Raw genomic sequence first — 21872 nt, 5'->3', positions numbered from 1 at the left:
TCTTGAGATGCTATTTCTTGGAGGGCCCTGTCTGGGTGGTCAGGGACCTCCTTAGGGGAAATGTAAATAGCTCTCTTGGAAACCACATTAACTTTTGTAATTGATTTTTTAAAAATTGAGTTAAAAAGGATACCAAATGGGAAGGAAAGTATCCTAGACTTTTGTTATTCAAGGAATCTTGACTTATTTGGCATATTGCAGCTCACAGAGCCCTTCTCAATTACTGTTTTTCCCCTCTTCAATGTCAGTTATTGAAAGTTATTTTAGGAACATTGAATTTTGTGTTTCTGTGACACCTCAGCAGTTAATGGTGGCTCAATCTTTTCCTTTTAGAATGAGGTCTTTTTTACTAACATTTTATATGGTGTCCTCAAAGAAGATCACGCCCTGGTATTTAGAGCTGTATCCATGAAGGCGGAAAATTTCACAGAAACGGGTGAAATAAATGAGATTTTTGACTTATTTACTTACAACAAGGTAAAATCACTTAAATCTTTCCTTTTATTCTGCACTCTTGAAGAAAGTTGCATAAAATGGATTGTAAGGGTCATAGACTCATATGCTACTGTACAACTTTTGATACAGATAACTTTAATTTTTTTCAGTAGATGGATTTCAGAAAATGTGATTAAATTGATTTTTATCTAATAAATATTAGTCAAGCCCATATTAGGTGCTCAGTACCATCCACCATTATAAATAGCCTTAGACAGCTTGCTACTTTGAAGGCAAACACGTCTGTTTGGTGGAAATTTTTCTTGCCGTGTAATTCAATTTAAAAAAATTTGTGTACTCTGAACTCTCTATATGTAGGACATTGGCTCACCTTTTATCTACTGATTAGTGACAGTCTACTATTTTATTAGCATACTTTGGGATAACACCAACATTCGACTAAAGTGCATAATACAATCAGGAGCACAGCCCAAAATATTGCATAGCAAAATGGACTATGTCAGTATTTACATATCGAATTTTGTTCAAATAATGGACAGCTTTTTATGTCTTAGGGAGCGTCTATGGCCCGCATGCTTTCTAGTTTCCTGAGTGAGAGTCTGTTTATCAGCGCACTTAAGGTGAGTTTACAAAATCGTTACTGGAGGACAGTAAACATAAATTGCTTTGGCATGTTATTTATTTTAACCTTAACTTTTCTATTTTTCAGTCCTATTTGAAGATATTTTCTTTCTCAAATGCTGAGCAAGATGATCTATGGAGGCATTTTCAAATGGTAATTGTCCTACTTCCTGACGCATTTTCCTGAGTTGTTTTGTGTTATATAGTACGACAAAATCAGGAGGCCAGGCATGTATGGCGATGCCACAGGAAAGCAATTTTGCCTTGTTTGTGAAACTCCCTTAGGTCAGAGGTTGTTTCTTTAGTCTTCACCACAGTATTCCCAGTGCCCAGAACAGAGCCTGCACATGTTAGAACCATAAATATGTGTTCAGTGAATGAATGAATGAGCTAAGGAACCATTCATATGGAGAGTTGAACAGAGTTCTGAATTTGGCCTAGACTATCACCCACTGGAAGTTGCTATATAAATGAGGAATAGAATAGCTATGTGGGTTTTTTTAGGAGATTGCTACCTTGAAAGATTTTGATGATAAATAACTGCTTTTGTGATGATTTTTTTAAACAGGCCATAGATGACCAGGGTAAAATTCTTTTGCCAGCAACAGTGAAAAGCATAATGGACAGTTGGACGCACCAGAGTGGTTTTCCAGTTATCACCTTAAATGTATCTACTGGCGTCATGAAACAGGAGCCATTTTATCTTGGAAAGGTTAAAAATCAGACTCTTCTAACCCACAAGTAGGTAGATTTGCTCCTCTGTGTTCACCTTCCTTGAGACTGAGCTCTGATCAAATGGAAACCAGCCTGTGGACGAGGAGCATAACCCCTGCTGGCTACACACCTTTCTGCAGAGTGACTCCGGGATGATGACTTAGTGCTGCAGGCTGGCTGTTACTGGGGTGCCGGGATGAGGTAGAGCCCCTGATGTCCTGAGCAAGGCCAGAGACCTGCATTTGTGAAGTCAAGGCAATGCCCCTCCCCTGGGATTTAGGGTAGCACTAGCAACCAAAGCTTTGGGTGTTATGTATTCCTTTTTGTCCTTCAGACAGAGGTAATGAATTACTCAGGATTCTGGGTGAGAAGCAATCGGATAGAGCCATGGATGGCCTCATGTCAGTTTAGAGAAAAGGTGATCCTCTTGCAAGGTTGTCTTCTCTTCCTTAGAAACAGAACTGAATGGTAACTGCATCCTTGGGGAATAGTTCTGTGCGTGTCTGCACATGAACATATGTGTGTATTTGTAGCCATACTTATATTAGAATTAGAGCCTTGAGATTCTGTTAGACCTGGGTTTAAATACTAACTTCACCAAAATTCAAACCTTAGGAAAGCCTTATTTAAACCTCTGAGTTTCAGTTGCCTTATCTATGAAGTAAATGTAATAACATGTGTCCCAGGGGATTGTTGTAAAAATGAAAGGAAATAATGAGTATAAAGTGGTTTAGCATGCATCTCTTTCTCCCCTCCTCTTCTCTTTCTTAACTTGTTAAATAATTTTCAGCTGTTTTTAATCCTCACATCTCATTATAGTATCAGCACAAATGAGGAATTAATTTTCAAATACCACCACCAAAATCTTCTGGTCCTCCTACTCTTTCTTTAAAACCCCCGGGGAGAGGAACAGGAGACCTGGATGTTTCTTGTCACTATGACATTCTGTGACTTTTGAGAAGTGTGCCTTAGCTATCAGATAAACACAGAGCAAAAACTAGACCCGTGAGCAAGATTGGAGCAGACATTTGAGCAAGACTGGAGCTATTGCTGAGACTCCAAATAGCGTGTCTCTTCAGATGACGAAGCCCTCCCTTTGGTCAGCTACTTCATCTGGGTCACATCCACCAACGTGGGAAGAATGCGAATAATCTGGATGATTTGCACTGAACACTTTTCAGATGGGGAGAAAACGTGAGGTGGAAAAGCATTATGAAATGTTTGAGGCTTTTTCTTCTTAAATTCCTCTTCCCCTTTCTTGGCACAGATGGGTTTGGATCTGTCTGCCGCATTGGAATGACCCTGGACTAAGCTTAGTTGGCTAAAATTTAATATGAATATGAATATGAATATGAATTAATATGAATAGGTCTTTAAAGCTTCAGATACAAGATAGTCTTAAGAGCTGCTTTAAGTTATAAGAGGAAGTAAATCTGTAAGACATAAGAAGAGAGAGTAAACAAGTAGCCAAAGCAAAGCTGGCTTGTGAAAATGACAGTGAATAATCCTAAGAGCAAGTCCTGCACTTCCAGAGGGAGAGACCAAAGGATTTGAGTCCGGTTGTTTTATCACCTCATTGAATATTGGCTCAGAGTTTATATTCTTATGTGTGAAAATTAACTGAATTTTTAATTTTTTTTCGATAAGTGACACATGGATTGTACCTATTCTTTGGATAAAAAATGGAACTACACAGTCTTTAGTCTGGCTAGATAATAGCAGCAGTAAGTAACAAATTTCAAAAATATCTTCGCATATCTATATGAATATAGTTTTATATATATATATATATATAGGAAGAGAGTAAAATCTTGAAATGTCTACCTTTTGAAAAGCTATCTTGTTTAAAACTAAAATATTATATCATTCTTGTTCAACATTGAGCTTTAAAGTTATAAATCAAAAGCCATTATGTGTGAAAAAAATAATTATATGGTAAGATTGGTATATATTTTAGAATTCATTTACTTTTTGTTTTCTTGGGTTTATTATTTAGAATTAAGAGGATATAGTATAAACGTGTATTGAATATTTTAAAAATACACCATTTCAAACTTTTCACATGTTCCTTTGTAGAAGTGTTTCCTGAAATGCAAGTTTCGGATTCTGAGCATGACTGGGTGATTTTGAATTTGAATATGACTGGATATTATAGAGTTAACTATGATAAATTAGGCTGGAAGAAATTAAATCAACAGCTTGAAAAAGATCCTAAGGTAGGGTTAATTTTTTATACCTTTTATTAAATACCATTGATAATGTGCTGTCCAGCCTTTCAGAGGTTGAACTTTCATAAACCTGGTGGTTTATAGTGGATGAGGAGAGACGCCACCCCCATTGCTGCCTCTCACCCCAAGATGTACTGGATTTTTAAATTTTTCTTAGAAAGGGAAGATTTTCGTTGAATGTATTATGTTTTTGAACATTAATCTTGCCTTCCCACAACGATTTTACCTTTCTAAGTAAAAATCAGAATACAAATTAACCATTAGTTTTGTGATCTTCTGCAAGTTACTTAAATATTTTACTTCTATTTCTTCATTTTAAAAATGGGAATAATATCATATTTTTCTTATGTATGTAATAAGACAATGTAGGTAAGCATATACTTAAAATTTCTAAGCTCATAATGGATGTGCAGTGTATGCTAGAATAGAGATTTTAGAAATTCTCACTCTCCCTCATAGCAGAGAATTTAATTAATAAAATATCAATAATAATCCAATATCACTTTAAATTTTAAAACAACTATAAATCATTATGCAATATATAAATATTAAAATGTTGGCTAGCTCTAGTCAGTCAGATTTTAATTGGTTGAATTAAACCAAATCTCCGTTGGTGGAAATGGATGCTACCTTAGAAGTCTATCAAGTTGGCTCTGCTGTGAAGCCTGGCACAGTTCAATGAGACTCCATGCATAAAAGCAGAGTGTTGAACTAAAAGATATCCTAGGTGTCTCTCTCTTCAAAAGTTCTCGGAAACACGCATCAGCCTTTCTAGCAGAAGAGGCAGTACGGCATATTGGTCCAGAGCTTGGGTTCTGGGTCAAGTAGACTTGTGTTCAGATTTTTGTTCGTTTACCAGATATGTGACCTTGGGCCTTTTATTGACCAGTCATGCCTCAGTTTCCTTATCCATGTAATAATGGGTATAATAGACCTTATAATCTTATAGGTTACAAACAACCCTAAGAGCTGTTGTGAGGATTAAATAAGGTTATGTGGGTATCATGTTTAACAGAGGCCTGACAAAATTCAGGTGTTCAGAACATGTTTTGTAATTTTAAAAAATTATTATTGGGCTTTTGAATAAAGCTACAAAACCCACTTATAATAATATTTTCTTCTTAAATCTTTTCAGAGTAGCTGAATACTTATTAATTGCTAAGGGTACTCTTGACCTTGGAAGCACTAGGTCATGCCACTACAATAGTTGTAGATTTACTTATTGAAAAACTGAGGTCAGTTATTCCTACAACATAATTGGTGAGCAAATAAAACACTTCTATTATTAATATTAATCTAGAAAATGTAAGTGCTGTTACGGCCAGAAAAGAAATGAGACTACTACCAAGGAAAGACTGGAGCTTGGCCTGGTCAGATGCTTGAAGGGATGTTGTGAAGATAAATCTTCTGGGACCACAGAAGTGGACGTGCTGGGAGGTGTTGGAGGAATGCTGTAGGGGAGTTTGGGCACCCTCAGGGCACAAGACGAGACAAAGTCCTGGGGCCTGGCAACGCCACGGAGCTCAAACAGAAGCCTAAGGAGTTAGGTTGGCAATTGACCCCTGCCTTTCCGTGTTTCAAAGGGCTCTGTCAGTGGTTTTGTGTCAAATTAGTAAAATCTCCAGAAGACAGATGCCATTTAAAAGAGTATCTGATTACTGCCAAAAATAGTGGTAAATAATATTTATTTAAGGCTTCACATGCTTCAAATTCCCCTGACAATAATTTTGACATTGTAATACAGTTTAATATATATATATCTGTTTTGAAGAAGCCTTTTAAACTTGGCTTCTTGCTTTATTTTTTAACACACTGTTTTTCAGGGAGTATTTTGGCAAAACTCTTCACCATATTTAAACCTTATGATTGGTGTCCTGAGGGATCATTTATCAAAAAACAGTTATATAATAAATAAGTTATGGGAACTATCTTTAGAAATTGTTATTTCTCTGCACATGAGATAATTCACATGAAAGTACTTTGTGAGCAGCAATGATCTTTAAATGTTGTTATTATTTTGAAAATTATTTTTTTACTAAAAATGTCTTCATCTTTTCCTGAACACACTTGGATCTAATTTGCAGGCTATCCCTGTTATTCACAGACTGCAGTTGATCGACGATGCCTTCTCCTTGTCTAAGTGAGTACATGTTCTTCATTCATGGTTTAGAGTGGACCTGAAGAAATTTGTAAACATCATAACCTCATCACTGTAAGGATGGTTCTTTAGTATATACAGACCCTAACTTTTTAGATTAGGATCAAATTCTGTAGTTATAGTGGAATTTTATAATATATGAGTTGCTGAAATATGCAACAACATAGATGAATCTTGAGAACATTATACTAAGTGAAATAAGGCAGTCATAAAAAGACAAGTACTGTGTGATTCCACTTATATGAGGTACTGAAAGTAGTCAAAATCATAAAGACAGAAAGTAGAATGGTGGTTGCCAAGGAGCTGGAGGGGAAGGGGCAATGAAGAGAGATTGTTTAATAGGTATAGAGTTTCAGTTTTAAAAGATGGAAAGAGTTATGGAAATGGACAGTGATGATGGTCACACAACATTATGAATATATTTAATACCACTGAGCAGTACATCTAAAAATGGTTACTATGGGGGGCCACCCTGTAGACAAGTGTTAAGTTTGTGTGTTCTGCTTTGGCGGCCTGAGATTCGCCAGTTCAGATCCTGGGCACGGGCCTAGCACTGCTCATCAGACCATGCTGAGGCGGTGTCCTACATATAAGCACTAGAAGGACCTACAGCTAGGATATACAACTATGTACTGGGGGGCTTTGGGAAGGAAAAAAAAAAGAGCAAGATTGGCAACAGATGTTAGCTCAGGGCCAGTCCTCCTCACCAAAAAAAAAGAGGTTAAAATGGTAAATTTTGTGTTTTGTGTATTTTGCCACAATAAAAAAAAAGCCAATTCAAAAAAGTCATATCAGGAAGAGCAATAACATCTACTGCTATTAGAAATGAAAGCCAAAAAAACAGTGTTTTTTACAACAACTTGAGAAGGAATATATTCTTTCTCAAGTCAAAACTTGGCTGTCAGTTATATCAAAGTCCAATATATTTTCAGTCAAATTTACTTTGGTATAATAAGATTTAAACTGATTATGGAGAATTTTTTAAAGGATCGTAAAAGAACAATAAAGATGATTCATTGTCTTAAAACAAAGCCCTTGAAGGAAAACTTTTAAAAGGATGCAGTAGAGGAGATGTGAATAGAAAAAGATAATGGGGTTTCAATATTTATAGAATTATTTTTAATAGTATAGGAATCATTATTTTTAAAATCTTAATCAAGAATAAAACTTAAGTAAAATACAAGTGATTAGGCTTTTTAAAATCTGTTAAATATTAAAATGGATAAATTTAGGAAGATTGTAGAGGATGTATTCATATTTTTCTATACTATTGGAAGTCAAGGAAATAAAGTAGCTGACGTATCAAAAAAGAAAGAGTTGTTGGAAATAAATAGACTATCAATTAAGTTTTTTTTTTTTTTTTGAGGAAGATCATCCCTGAGCTAACATCTGCTGCCAATCCTCCTCTTTTTGCTGAGGAAGACTGGCCCTGAGCTAACATCCATGCCCATCTTCCTCTACTTTATATGTGGGACGCCTGCCACAGCATGGCTTGCCAAGTGGTGCCATGTCCACACCCGGGATCCAAATCAGCAAACCCTGGGTGCCAAAGTGGAACGTGCACACTTAACCACTGTGCCACTGGGCTGGCCCCTCAATTAAGATTTTGAAGTGATTTTTGTTACTCAAGGGTGATGGCTGTAGGTATAATTCTAATGAGGCTGTATTTTAGTATATTACAGAATTATTGATTTTATCTATATTGGATTTACTCAATATAAGCTATGCTTCTAAATATTTAACCAGGTAAATTAATATATGTTCAGAATTTAAATTTTCAGACAATAAAATTAAGGGGTATACATAATAAATTATCCAGTGTGCTCTCTCTTTCTTTGGCCTGTCATATTTCTTGAATGAATGTCTGCTTATTTTATCCTTCATTCTCCACTACTTTTTCCCTCTGTGACCTGCGGCACATTTCTTTGCCTCCTACTTTGCTGAAACTCCTCTCTAAGGTTAACATGACTTTGATATTGTTGACCACATCCTCCTGGAAACTTCTTTTTTTGGCTTCCTGAAACTCCAACGTGCAAACCTGGTTCTCCTAATATATCTGACTTCTTCCTGCTTCTGTGAGCATCCTTAAGACCAATCATGGTTATGTTATTTTCTGCTGTCTTTCCTTTGGATAACTCATGTATTCTTATGGTTTCAGTGATCATTTTATTACATACATGTACAGTGCCCAGCAGATATAAGTTCCTCAACAAATGTTTGTGGAAGGATATGTTGATGACTTCTAAGTCAACATCTCTCCTTGTTTCCTGTCTTCTGTTTATCCTGTGGTCATTTAAATTCAGTACCTTAAACACTGAACGTTATTTCTGTCTCTAAATCGCTCCTGCTATCAATTTCTCCCTCTCTGTCAAAAGTGCTACTATTCTTCCCATCACCCAAACTTGAAACATCAGAGATATCCTTGACTTCCTCCTCTCTCCATCTCCCAAATAGTCACCATGTCTTATCTATTCATTCTTGGGAATGTCTTTTGGATTCTCACCTTACTTACTACCTTCACTGCTTTCATACAAAACCAAGCTTTCATCATCCTTTGCCTGGCCTATGGCATTAGCTTCCAGCCTCATTCCTTTGAATTCCATTCTGTCTTCTTTAGCACAAGGCAATGGAATTATAAGGCATCAATTTCATGATGTTACTTCAGTTGTTTAAAAACCTTCCCACCAAATGTAAACTCTTCATCCCGATATTCAAGGCTCTCCACAGATTTGATCCCCCTCATCTATTGGGCCCCACCTCTTGCTATGCACAAAAGAAACCCCCTGCCTCGGTGAGCTTGATCTGCCTATCACACTAATTCCCACTTTATCTTCTTTGTTCCAAGCTGCCTTCCCCTTTCTCTCTACCCATTTCAATCCTACCCATCCTTCATTGCCCTTCTCAAGTTTCTCCTCTAGGAGGCCTTCCCTGACTTTTTCATCACATGTACATGTTTTCCTTCTTTGCTACTTTATTGTATTCTTTGCCTTTTCTAGGACCTTTCATTAACAGATTCTTATACGTAAGTTTCAACTCCTCACTGAAGTAATGAGCTCCTCAATGGTAGGCAGGAGTAGCATCCTATGTACTAGTTTGTGTTCTTATTAGTGGCCAGCAAAGTATTAGATAAAGAATGACTTTTAATTAATATTTGTTGCATGGAAATTATACTTTCATAAGAATCATACTAAATGCACCAATACTCTATTGCTTGATAATCAGTCTAAGGTTTAGCCTGGATTTTCTATAGCCTCCAAAAATTTGGGCACTTGAACACACCAAACTGAAATGGAGGGTCTGTCAACATTGCTTGGATTCCATCTTAGAGAGAACTTTACCCTCTAGCTTCCTGATTTCACATACCTTATTGAAGTCAGGCACTGAAGCAGGGAACGAATATGGAAAGTATGCAAATTATTTAGCAAGTAAAAGTTTTTTGAGTGTACTTTTTTAAAAACCAAACAGAAACAATTATATCGAGATCGAAACAGCACTTGATTTAACCAAGTACCTTGCTGAAGAAGATGAAATCATAGTATGGCATGCAGTTTTGTTGAATCTGGTGACCAGGGATCTTATTTCCAATGTGAACAACTATGATATATACCCATTATTAAAGGTAATTGCATTCTTTGTTGTGTGGTTTTGAAAAAAATCTTCTCTTCCTCTTTCCATGTTCTAGACAAGCATCTGTGAGACAGGTCTTTCCCAGAGTAATAGTCTATTGGTTCTGTATATATTCATTCTCTTCACAATGGCTGATTATTGTTGGAAGAAAATATCTTAGTCATAGACCTGTCTAGGAGATGAGTGTGAGTGAAGTTTGGAAAGGTACTTAATTTGTGGCAAAGTGACAATGTGTCCTGAGAAACCAGAAGTGGATGGAAATGGTATGCTTTTTTTCTTATAGAAGAAGATAGTATCTATTAGCAACTGGTTCCTTAAAAGATTGTTAGTCAAACAGCATGACTTTTAACAACTCTATATTTATAATTGAAATACTCTGATTTACAGGACCAGCACTTAAGTCCAGAGAGATATGTTCCAGAAAAAGTAAAAGTTTTGAAGCTGCTTTTGAAAGAAAGAAGAGACAAGGGGAAATTAGAATTAATGAATGAAGAAATGACATGCCATCATGTCATTATAAAAGGGGAAAATAACATAAATAACACAATATAAAAGGGGAAAAGTTCCACTATTAGATCTTAAACAGTGGTCATAAAACAGATGGCACAGGAGAATTGAAAGCAGAAGCTCATGAGCAACCCTTCAGAGAGCTGGGGGCCGCAGACAAACCGGCAAGTAGGTTAGGCAAGGATTCCAAGTGAGTTTCTGGGGCAGCCTGTAGGCAAGATCACAAATACCTTGGGTTCCATATTTTCTTTTATCTGGCATCCTATGTGCTAATGGGCACTTACTTGAATATGGGGATGATGCCCAATAAAAGAGGCGCTTAATGTTTGTGGGGTCAGGGTGGCTTGTTGATAATATCTGATGACTGGTTCTGAGTAAAGTCAAAACTAATGTTTGTTTGTAAGAAGAATTTCTATGAATTGCATCTGGTTTATTCTTAGGAATGTACTGGTAAATGTATAACTTTCATAATCTTATTATTTACCAACTGATAGCTAAATTGAAGAAACTTTATTTCAGAGTTGGGGCTTAAATTTGTCAAAGGCATAAGTCAATTCTCCTTATTTTCTTGGAGGTAGATATACTAAGATGGAAGTTTTAATGTAGAAGGTTTAATAGTTTTATATTTTTCCCTTTTTTTCTCTATTTTGAAGAAAACTGGAAATGTTTGCAGTGATAGTGAATGATAATAATAGCTAATATTTACTGAATTCTTCCTGTATGCCACGCGGTGTGCTTGTATACTTTATATTTTACAAATTACTTAGTATAAGGAAACTGAATCCAGAAAGGTTAAAAAATAAACCAGTTACACATTTAGTAACAAAGATCATTTCTGAAGAAATATCTGTCAGTTCTCTATTAATGTCTTTTCAGGCAAAGAGAAATACAGTGAAAAATTCAGTGTTGTGAACCAGAACTAACAGTATATTTTCTTTGTTTATAGAAGTATTTATTAAAGAGACTTATGTCAATATGGAATACTTATTCGACTATAATTCGTGAAAATGTGGCAACATTGCAAGATGACTATTTAGCTCTGTAAGTATTTTTTGAGCAATGATAACTGAATAAAATGATTCATATGAATAGATAGGCTTCCAGATTCATAAAATAAGATCTGAATACCTCTGATTCGCTGAGAGATTTTGTATGCTACTTGAGAACAGTAGCTTTGGGATCGGTGAGCTACACATATCCTAATGAGAAATAATAGTTTGAGATCTTAATTTACCTGCAAAGCACATACATGTACATACAGGAATTTATAGCTCTACATTCTCAAATCTTAGGCTACTGGTTGAAATTATAAGTTTGTCCTACTGTTGTTAAAGGGTTGTATTAAGCAAAGCCAGCTATACCAATGAATTGAAGGGCATGCGAAGGCATGGGGAAAAACGTCTCTGTATATTATTGGTGACAGCAATTCTACCATTATGCAAATATCACGAGGGAGATTGAGAGTGAAATATATCAGTCATTTGTGTATGAGCATGAGTAAGTTCTGCAAATGATTTTCACATCATTGGTTTGGTGAGGGGAATAAGTATGTTGTCGTGATGGCCTGGGAAGGGGGTGAAAGGCAAGACAGGGCTGTGGTACCGCTGGCCTCCCTATGACCCAAGGTTTGTTTGTTTAGGCTGGACTTGTAGATTTAGGGAGGGAACTTGTGACCAACAATGAATGTTACAGGGATTATATTTACAGCTCTAGTCAACATCAAGCTAAAATAATTAGACCAAGCAAGCAGTACCAAATCTACGAAATGTGATTATACTCTCTGGAGAGTATCCTGAGAAGGGATAAATTTTAGTGCTAGGGCGTGACTGGATGGACAAAATGTCGAACAGACAAGTAGATGGAAGGCGGAGGATAGAAAGTGGTTAGGCAAGTTGTGTGAATGAATAGGAAGGCAAAAGTGTACTCAATCAGGCAGCACATACGCTAACCAGCTATATCCTTGGCTCTCCTAAATTGGACTGAAATGACCTGCTTTTTTGTAGCATCCTGGGGCCAGTTCTTCTCTTCAGAGCAACCTTGGGGAGTTGGACTGTACTTCCAGAGCACTTCATCTTGCTGCAGCCAACTTGGGATGGGTGGGGAGAGGGAGTGTGTATGTAAAGGATGCCCAGAACTGTCTCTCAGAGGGCCTCCACCCTTGGACATTCCACTTCTGCTTATCAGGAGGTCAAGGCAGGCTGGGTGGAAGCTGGAGGGTGGAGCAATGGAGATTTGGCTCTTGCATTTTCTGGAAACTTATGGCCAGTTTCAATTCCTTTACCTCTCATTCCAAACTCAGAGAGTGTAGGGAGACACACCTCAAGGCACTGCTTATCTGGATTTATTATCTGGATTCTTCACTGTATCCTTTTGAATTTATTTTGTTTGGAACCATAATGAGTACCCCTGCCCAGCTATAAAAGCAAAACAAGACAAAAGCCTCTTTTTTTTTCTGGACATGATTATAATAGCCAGGAGGAGCAGAGGAAGGAACAGAAGCTCAAGCAATGAAGGCGTGTTGTCAAAGAACAGAAATAAACCATCCTTCTTGTTTTCACGTATGGAAGAAGAACTTTATTTTTTTTTATTTTTTTTCAAGATTTTATTTTTTCCTTTTTCTCCCCAAAGCCCCCTGGTACATAGTTGTTTATTCTTCGTTGTGGGTCCTTCTAGTTGTGGCATGTGGGACGCTGCCTCAGCGTGGTTTGATGAGCAGTGCCATGTCCGCGCCCAGGATTCGAACCAATGAAACACTGGGCCGCCTGCAGCGGAGCGCGCGAACTTAACCACTCCGCCACGGGGCCAGCCCCAGAAGAACTTTATTTTTAAGTGTATTAGATCAGATACTCTAAAGTCATTTTTTTAATCCATAAGGCAATTATTATAAAACGGAGGAAAAATAAATTGATAACACATATGGCGTGCATGTACACCCATGTGTGTTTGAGGGAGATGAAGGATGGCAGTAATTTATTTCTAACCTTCAAAAAATACCAATCTTGGGGCTGGCCCTGTGGCGGAGTGGTTAAGTTGGCGCCCTCTGCTCAGGCGGCCCAGTGTTTCGTTGGTTCAAATCCTGGGCGCGGACATGGCACCGCTCATCAAACCACGCTGAGGCAGCGTCCCACATGCCACAATTAGAAGGACCCACAACAAAGAATATACAACTATGTACTGGGGGGCTTTGGGGAGAAAAAGGAAAAAATAAAATCTTTAAAAAAAAAAAAACACCAATCTTAGAGCTTATTTGATGCCCGAGATCCTCTCAGCAAATATTTGTCTGAATCTTAAATACGTTTGCCATCCACAAAAGCTGCTTTTTTAACAAAACTGATGTTATTGGAAGGATGTTTTAAAACACCTTTCCTTTTATGAAACACATATTCTTGGAGGCAGAAAAAATAAATCTAGTAATGCAAGATATAATGTTTTTCTTTGACTTTATCTTCAAGAATGTCACTGGAAGAACTCTTTAGAACTGCGTGTTGGTTGGGTCTTGAAGACTGTCTTCAACTGTCAAGAGAGCTCTTCAGAAACTGGGTGACCCATCCAGAGAATGAGTAAGAGTAACATTGTAATTGCGCTTGTTTTTGTCCTGTTTCAGCACCAAAAATTTCTCTACCTATTTGCTGCTCTCGCTCTGGGAGTGACCCTTTCATTTTCACTTGGTTAATCTCTCTCTCCTGCTATTTTTTTTCAAACACCCTTTTAAAAAAACAATTGTGTAATGTAGGTCTGTGCATAACAACAGATTAGAATTAATACACTGAATTGTCAATCAGGACCTCTCGTGGCCAGTGCTTTCCCTAATAAGCACTTATGTCTATTTTGAGTCTTATTTATGTTGTGCTTTATGCTTGTTTTTTATTGTTATATATATATGTGCTTCAGAGCATCTCTTTCTCTGAGTTTGCAGTCTCACTGAGAGCTGAGACTAAGACTCTGTCATTTGGTGTTACTGTATTACCTTTAATATATCACCTCAGATGGACAGATGGACTTTTAGGAATTGCTATAATAAGATTTGAGACCAAACTGAATTATCAACGTACACTGTTCTATTCTAACTTACTTCTCCTTTAAAACTTCTTAGTTTCTAAACTAATTTGATGATCTCTTCTGATGATATTAATGCAAATGGCAGTTTCCACAATTGCTTGTCTACTTTTTATCTTCGTATCTGAGATCTCAAACATTTTTTCTAGATTTATACTTCTAAATATATGACAACCTAGGTAAACATATAGCTTAAGTACTATGAGAAATATCATTGCATGTTATACCTTACAGAATACCTTATCCGATTAGAAATGTGATTTTATGTTATGGCATTGCCTTGGGAAATGAAAAAGAATGGGACTTTTTGCTAAGTATCTACAATAACAAAACAAAAGAAGAAGAAAGGATGCAACTTGCTTATGCAATGGGCTGCAGTAAAGATCCATGGATACTTAACAGGTAATTATTGTCAACTTACGTTGAAAGTTCCTGGTGAAGGAATGCAATTAATAAACCAAAGGGAGAAAAATAAAAATGAGCTAATGTAAGAATTAATACTATACATATTTGTGCATCAGCAGCTTAGAATCATATGGAATTTTAATTCCATTTATGTAAATTAACTCTTTCTATTGGATAATTTCTACATATTTATTTTCTGCAAATGCACTTTTGCAGATATATGGAGTATGCCATTGCTACATCTCCGTTCACCTTCAATGAGACAAATATAATCCAAGTTGTGGCGGAATCTGAAGTTGGCCGGTACATCGCAAAGGACTTTTTAGTCAACAATTGGCAAGCTGTGAGTGAAAGGTAGGAAGGAAATGTGAGATGTCTTCTTTCATTTAGGTCATTGGTTTGGTGCTAGTAGCTCAGCTTTAGTCTGGCTAGGTCACAAAAGTCCTTTGCATTGACTAGAAAAGTGATAATTTTTCCTGCATTTAGTCTCACCACAAACTGATTGTGTTCTAAAAGAGAAGAACATTTATCCTCAGTTTTGGCTGTCTGTATATAAATGGATTTGCATGGGATACTTATCTACCTCAGTTTCCTCATTGTGCCCACCAAGAATCTTGTCTTCAGAGACACAGATTAGAGCAAAACTATTTTTCAGTATGTGTGTACATCACTCATTCATTTATTTTGTGAAATACATCACTATGTCTTTAAGAAACAACAACGCTCATTACTAACATCAGCCTGGATGTGGCTTATGTCTTTTATTTGTCATATTCCCTTTATACATCTGGGTTCCATATTTTTTAACTTTTTATGTTTCTTGCCTTTTAAAATTAAATCTGCTTACTTCTTAGCTCCTCTGTTGGATAAAACATACATTGACATGGAAAAATCAGACAGCATGCCCTTGGTGGTTGCTCTTTCTAGAACATTACCTAACCACACATTCTTCAAAGCCTAGAATAATATGTCCTACAAGTATTCACATAGAGTTAGCAGATACAAAGTAGCCAACAGTTCAGGTCCTTACACCTGTAAAATTGGAAGATACTTCCTGTAAATAAGTTTATCCCTTTAGAACAGAAAGTATGTTTAGAATATCAATGTTTAAGAATGTGAATATCCTTCTTTTATAGGGAAAAATAATGGAATCTTTTTCTTTTCTAGACATTTATTGAATACCTTTAAAACAACATTTATTGAATACCTTTAAAACAACAAAAAATGTGTTTTTAAATCAGAAATTAAAAACATGTAGATAAAAGTTCATTTATACAGTATCGTTTTTTTTCTGGCTCATCAGTGGAACACATAGCTTACTTACATATTGAGAAAATTGTCCTTATCTCTTGTTTTAAATTGTCTGTCATTCTAGGTTCATTGCTTCAGAGGGCCTTATGAATTCCTTAAATTTCCTGGGATCCCTAAGACCTTGAGGGTAAATGGTGTCTTCCATTTTTTGCTTAAGTCATTAAAAAGAATTCCCTCTTTCCTAGATCCTACCTCCCACTGGGAATTTTGGAGTTGGGATATAGTAAATCAGGATTATTTACACAGGTCTCCTTGTTCTTTGAGGTTTCAGAGATTCTAATCTTACAGGGTTGTAGTTTCTGCTCTCTTCTTGGAGCTTGTAACGAAAGCTCTGTCCCCAAGCAGGTGAGCCTAAGCATAAACCAGACACTTCCTAATGTAGCAGAGCTTCGGAATCACCTGGAGTGGCTATAAACCTTAAGACACCCAAGCCCCCTTTAAAATCAGAATCTGCCTGAATAGGGCGGGAAATCTGTACCTTTCGCTAGCTCCCCAGGTGACTCCAGTATAGTTTAACAGAGCCAGTTGACGCTGGATTTAAAAATTATCTAAGGCTGTGCTGCTCAACATAATAGCCACTAGCTAACATGTGGATATTTACATTTAAATTTAAATTAAATTAAATTAAAATTCAGTTTCTCAGTTGCACTAAACCCATTTTAAGTGCTCCATGTGGCCAGTAGCTACCATATTGGACAGCTCAGCTAGAGAAAATTTCTATCATTGCAGAGAGTCCGACTGGACAGCACTGCTCTAAGGGGTAAACCATCCCCTCAATTCACTTTTTCGTCTCTTCTTTTACCATACACAGAACATGTGCCAATAAGCCCCCAAAATGGCTTTCAGCAACCATGGGTAAGATTCCTCTTAATTAAGTGACTCTAAACGTGTTTTAAGTTTCATTCCTCGGAAGAACTTTTTTCTGCATTTAGAGAACAGGAACATGTTAGCAACTCTCTGAAAAGCCCACTGTCTAGCAATTTATTCAAATGATCTACAAAACTGTATTAAATAAGAGTATAGAAGGGATTCCTTTTTTAAAAAACTCTAAATGAGTGTTACGATTATCTCCAAGAAGTACCTAGTATTATAAATGCATGAACTTATAACTATGGCTTGAATATTTTTATCTTTTATCCACAGAATTCTATGCTCATTAAAATAAATGCCTATTCTATTTATGGTAAATTCAGTTCACTCCTCTTGCACATTCTGCTACAAAAAGTCTTTTGGACTCAAATTTGCTTTCTTAATCTAATATTTTTATTTTTCGGGTTCAATTTATATTCACGAGTCCCGCTGAATTTTGCAAATCATTTTGTTCAAATAGGTAGTCAATATTTATAGATTGTTAGAAGGAAATAAATATTAAGATTAAGAATTAAAATGTTACATACACTAAAAAATGGCACAGGAATGCTCAGTTAATTCTTTATACATCAGAATATTGAATTATTACTTATTAAACAGTTACATTTGACATGAATATTTGCATGTCACCAGTCCTCATGTGATGATAAAGATAGTATCAAAGTGTAAGTAAACAAGTGCTTATAACAAATTAAATTTTACATTAATTATGTGGAAAGGGTTTATTCTGAATTTGCTAAGATGTGGCTGATCACTGTCAAGTTAGCACTGAAATTAGTGTTTCTCCAATATGTTCCACTGAACGTTATTCATCGAAGCTGTTGACAAGCCTTCTTTACCAAGGGACACAATAACCCAATTAGTTTGGAAACTGTCTGTTTTAACCTCCACTTTTGCAAATTCACAGTATGTGTTAGCATCGTAAAGGCTCTAAGAAGTCCTGTAGAAGGAAATCTAGAGTTTTCCGTACACCTTGCCCAGCATCTTATAGCTGTAATCCTGTTATGTACCATAGATGGTAATGTAAACAGAGTATCATTTTCCCAGTAGATCAGTTGTTCTGGGAGAAACATGGATGAGAAACTAAATTCTCCAACCCTCTCATCTGGAACTGTAACTAGCACATCTATTTATTGTTTGCCTATTAGTTAACATTTAGGCCTTAGTTTCCTCTTCTATAAAATGAAAGACATTGTATTTGATCAATTCTAAGGTTCCTTCCAGTAATAAAAAGTTTTGGTTTTTCTATGCCAAGGCACAGTTAGTTCAAGCTGTTGTTGGGGATATAAAGTGATTGGGACGTGATGTCTGATCAATGCTGGAGAGGGATTTGGGGATTCAAAGGGAAGAAAGGGATTTGAACAGTCAGAGTTGGAAAAAGTCATCTACATGGAAGGCCTGAGAGGCTGCCTTGGGTCTGGTCACAGTAGCAGGCTGGAGCTGAGGACGCTGGAAAGGAGGAGAGAGGGGTGGTCAAGTGTTCGAGTTGAGTACACCGCCAACAGCAGTTCAGGAACATCTGGTCCCCTCATCCAGGCCCAGAATTCTCCTCAGGAAGCCTAATCTGAAAATACATTTTCGAATATGTGATTGAGTGAAACAACTTTGGCTTGGTCCTGCCCCTCACTCCCATGTGCAAGGCACTGCACTGGTTGCTGTGGAATAATCAGTTCATTGTTGGGCCAAAGATGATCTTTTGAGTACTGATCCCAATGAAGGAACCTCTGCAGGCCATAAAGACATCTATCGGGTTACGGAAAAATCGGTATATACGTACAGCTGTGGATAGATCCTGTGAAAGAATGTGTGAAAAGAGATGAAGCAATAGGATTTTTTCTGACTTTTTATTGTATCTTGTAGAAAGGATATTTGTGCTCTTATCATCCTTGTTAAGTTGCTTCTGGCTCTCTCAAAACAACATAGGCTTCACAGCCTATAGGGAAAAGCCTAGTTTGGGGGTTTTTTTGTTTTTTGGTGAGGCCCTGAACTAACATCTGTTGGCAATCTTCCTCTTTTTGCTTGAGGAAGATTGTTCCTGAGCTGATGTCTGTGCCAATCTTCCTCTATTTTGTATGTGGGATGCTGCCATAGCATGACTTGATGAGAGGTGTGTAGGTCCGCAGCGCGATCCGAACCTGCAGCCCCTGGGCCACTGAAGCGGAGGGTGTAAACCTAACCGCTATGCAACCACTCCAGCCCCAGGAAAACCCTAGTTTTATCTGAATATAGAAGACAAGATATAATCACTTTCAAACTCAGCTGGTCCAAAATGAGTCTTACCGTCTTCTTGATTTCTTCTCCAAATACTGTTATATTGGCTAAACTCCCTTAGGCTTGAAAACTTGCACTCATTTTCGCTTCCACTCTGCTGTATTTCATGATGGGGAACAGAGTTGAAAGGGCTAAACAGGAGCACAAGGGAACTAAGAGAGCTGAGAAGGTATCGGAGGGGTGTGCCCAAGCACTGGAGGGCCCATTCCCACCAACTGTCACTGGACAAGGCTGGATGCCTTGGTGTCCCCATGTTGCCTAATGGCCATGCTTGTCACAGGAAGTCAGACATGGCATAAGAAGGGCTAGGAGGGGAGAGGAAATGCGAGAAAGGAGAGAGACAGAAGGCAAGCTAAACTAGAGTACCAAAATCACTGTGCCCACACCAGCATTGAATGTTACCAATTTTTTAAGAGGGTAACTCTCCTGACACACATTGGCTCTTGTCTTTATATTAATTAGAATGCATGTGAATACTGGTAGGATAAATTATTTGTAATGTATATGTTTTGTTCAGTAATGCTTCAGAGTGTTCCCTCTCAACAAGAGTGACAAGTCCTCTCTGTCTCACAAACATCTCCTCTTGAAGCTTGCAAGAGCGGGGGGAATGAAGTGTGCTGGCTGCTCTGATAGGTGCTTCAGCATCCATTATCTCATTTAATCTCCAGAAAAGGCTTCTAACTGTGTGTTAGTCCCCATTTTTACCATTTATAAGTTGCCCAAGGTAACTTCAAACCCCACTCTGCCTCTTGGGGTAAACTTTCTCCTGTGTCTGGTTGAAAATCACATAGTTAGCAGCCTAGGTAGCTTTCTACTTTTTATTTTAAGGTTGGAATTCAATTTCTTTGCAAATTTTGCCAAATATTTTGAGTCATCTCACAGGCTTTTTATATCTGGCCAACAAAAATCGGAGGAGTAAGAAACATTTCCTCTTTCCTCATAGAAACAGGCTTGCTTGCCTGGATTACATGTAGACTGTCTCTTGTCCTCCGCTCTGCTCAAGTAGACACGACTTAAGTTACAGCTGGAAACTTAAGAACAAAAGTCCTGTTACCTCTCATCTCTGTATGTTATGCCAAGGTTAACTCTTACAATTTTTAATTTCAAGTATACGTTTTTAAAGTAAATCAATTGTTTATTACCTATCAAGGCAGTTCAACCATTTCTTATTCGGTCCCTTATTTTATTTTCGGTCCCTGAACTCTATTTTAATTTTTCTTTCTTTTTTAATGCATCCAAAAGTCTTTACTTTTTTAACTACAGCAACGCTTTGGGCAGGTATGTATCTGCTGTTTCTTTGTAGCAATGCTTCATGGCTTTTCTTAGATGATTCTTGTTGGGTATTCAAGGACACTAACCTAAAGGGGAAGTGTCGATTACCATGTTCGTTTGAGGGACCATAAGCAGAGCCAGGTTCCTAGCCTTCAGTGATCGCCAACATTTTGAGAATCTCAGAAGATAAGGATTTTCTCTTTAAAAAGCATATACAAATACAAAATTTTACATAAACTTTCAGGGTATTTTAGTCAGAGTTTCTGAAATTGATCTCATATTAACTGTTGTTTTTTAAGGAGCATAATTTGCATATTTACTTTCTTATAAATTTTCTTAATTTGAGGTATGTGACATCTGTTCTAACCACCTCATTTAAAGTGATAAAAACAGTTGTTATTTTTTTGAGAGCCTTTTACATTTAAATAAAACTTTAAAAACTCTGTATTATACAAATCAGTATTTAACTATAAATATTTCTTTAGTGCTAATATAATAGATTTTCTATTAAAAGATGAAGCTAAACTAGTTCATATATGTTTTTGCTTAGATCTGGGAGATAGGAATTATTAGGGGCTGCACACTTAGCATTGATCTGCTATATAAAATATAGCTTTATCTTGCAAAACATTTTCCACTCCTGATTAGCATCTTGTTGCTTTGTAGGTATGGAGCACAATCGTTGGTTACTCTCATAGATATAATAGGGAGAACCATAAGTACGGATTCACAGATCATGGAGGTAAGTACTTTAGATATTGTGAATTATAATGGTAATTTGGAAGCCCCGTTTTATGTAATTTGGAGTTGCTAAGTTTAAAAATAATATGCTTATCTGAATGATTACATTCTGTGCTCCCGTTGGTGCTCTTATCACTGTGCAGAAAATGTTTTTAGTTATATCTTGCTTCTGAAATAGAGACCATCCTTGTTCACAGAGGACTGGACTTTATTCCTTCTTGCCTGAGGGAAAGAATAGTAGCAGACTCTGGCCTGGGCTTCCTGCCCCAGGCTGGTCTTCCCTCCGTCCATCGTCCACATTGCTCCCAGCTGCCACCCTGCTCCCAAAGCTTTGGTAGCTCATCGTAGTTTTTAGAAGAAACTTTAAAATCTTTTCATTCTCATGTGAGGCTCTTTGTAATCTGCCCCTGCCTTGCTCTTTAGCCTTATTTTTACCCATCTCACCACCGAGTGTCAGAGAACAAGAGACACAGACACCCCCAAACACTTTTCCTCTAGTTGTACTATGCTGCTTACAGATTTTCTTAAATTATCATGCTGTGTCACATTTCCCAGGTTTCGGAAACACTCTACCTTCTGCTGGCGTGCCCTCCCCATGCCTGTCCTTTGCTAAGTAATTCCTAATCGTCCTTTAT

At 37.2% G+C, this 21872-nt stretch overlaps 1 protein-coding gene across 5 annotated transcripts in view; it reads left to right on the top strand.

Annotated features, from left to right (window-relative positions):
* LVRN (laeverin) overlaps nt 1–21872 on the top strand; it is an 81585-nt gene that overhangs the window by 50955 nt on the left and 8758 nt on the right. For 3 of the 5 annotated variants that reach the window (XM_070517556.1, XM_070517555.1, XM_014841706.3), the window contains exons 7-19: nt 334–477; nt 1011–1076; nt 1166–1231; nt 1646–1818; nt 3439–3515; nt 3868–4007; nt 6104–6159; nt 9643–9796; nt 11258–11352; nt 13764–13871; nt 14602–14769; nt 14989–15126; nt 21163–21238. In XM_070517556.1, coding sequence (XP_070373657.1) covers nt 334–477; nt 1011–1076; nt 1166–1231; nt 1646–1818; nt 3439–3515; nt 3868–4007; nt 6104–6159; nt 9643–9796; nt 11258–11352; nt 13764–13871; nt 14602–14769; nt 14989–15126; nt 21163–21238 — 1461 coding nt within the window. The other 2 variants (XM_070517558.1, XM_070517557.1) reach the window with 2 other exon arrangements.

This window comes from Equus asinus, chromosome 9 (genome assembly GCF_041296235.1).
Source record: "Equus asinus isolate D_3611 breed Donkey chromosome 9, EquAss-T2T_v2, whole genome shotgun sequence".
In the NCBI taxonomy this organism is placed as follows: domain Eukaryota; kingdom Metazoa; phylum Chordata; class Mammalia; order Perissodactyla; family Equidae; genus Equus; species Equus asinus.
Note: the sequence above shows the minus strand (reverse complement) of the source record. Positions and strands in the feature narration are given on the sequence as shown.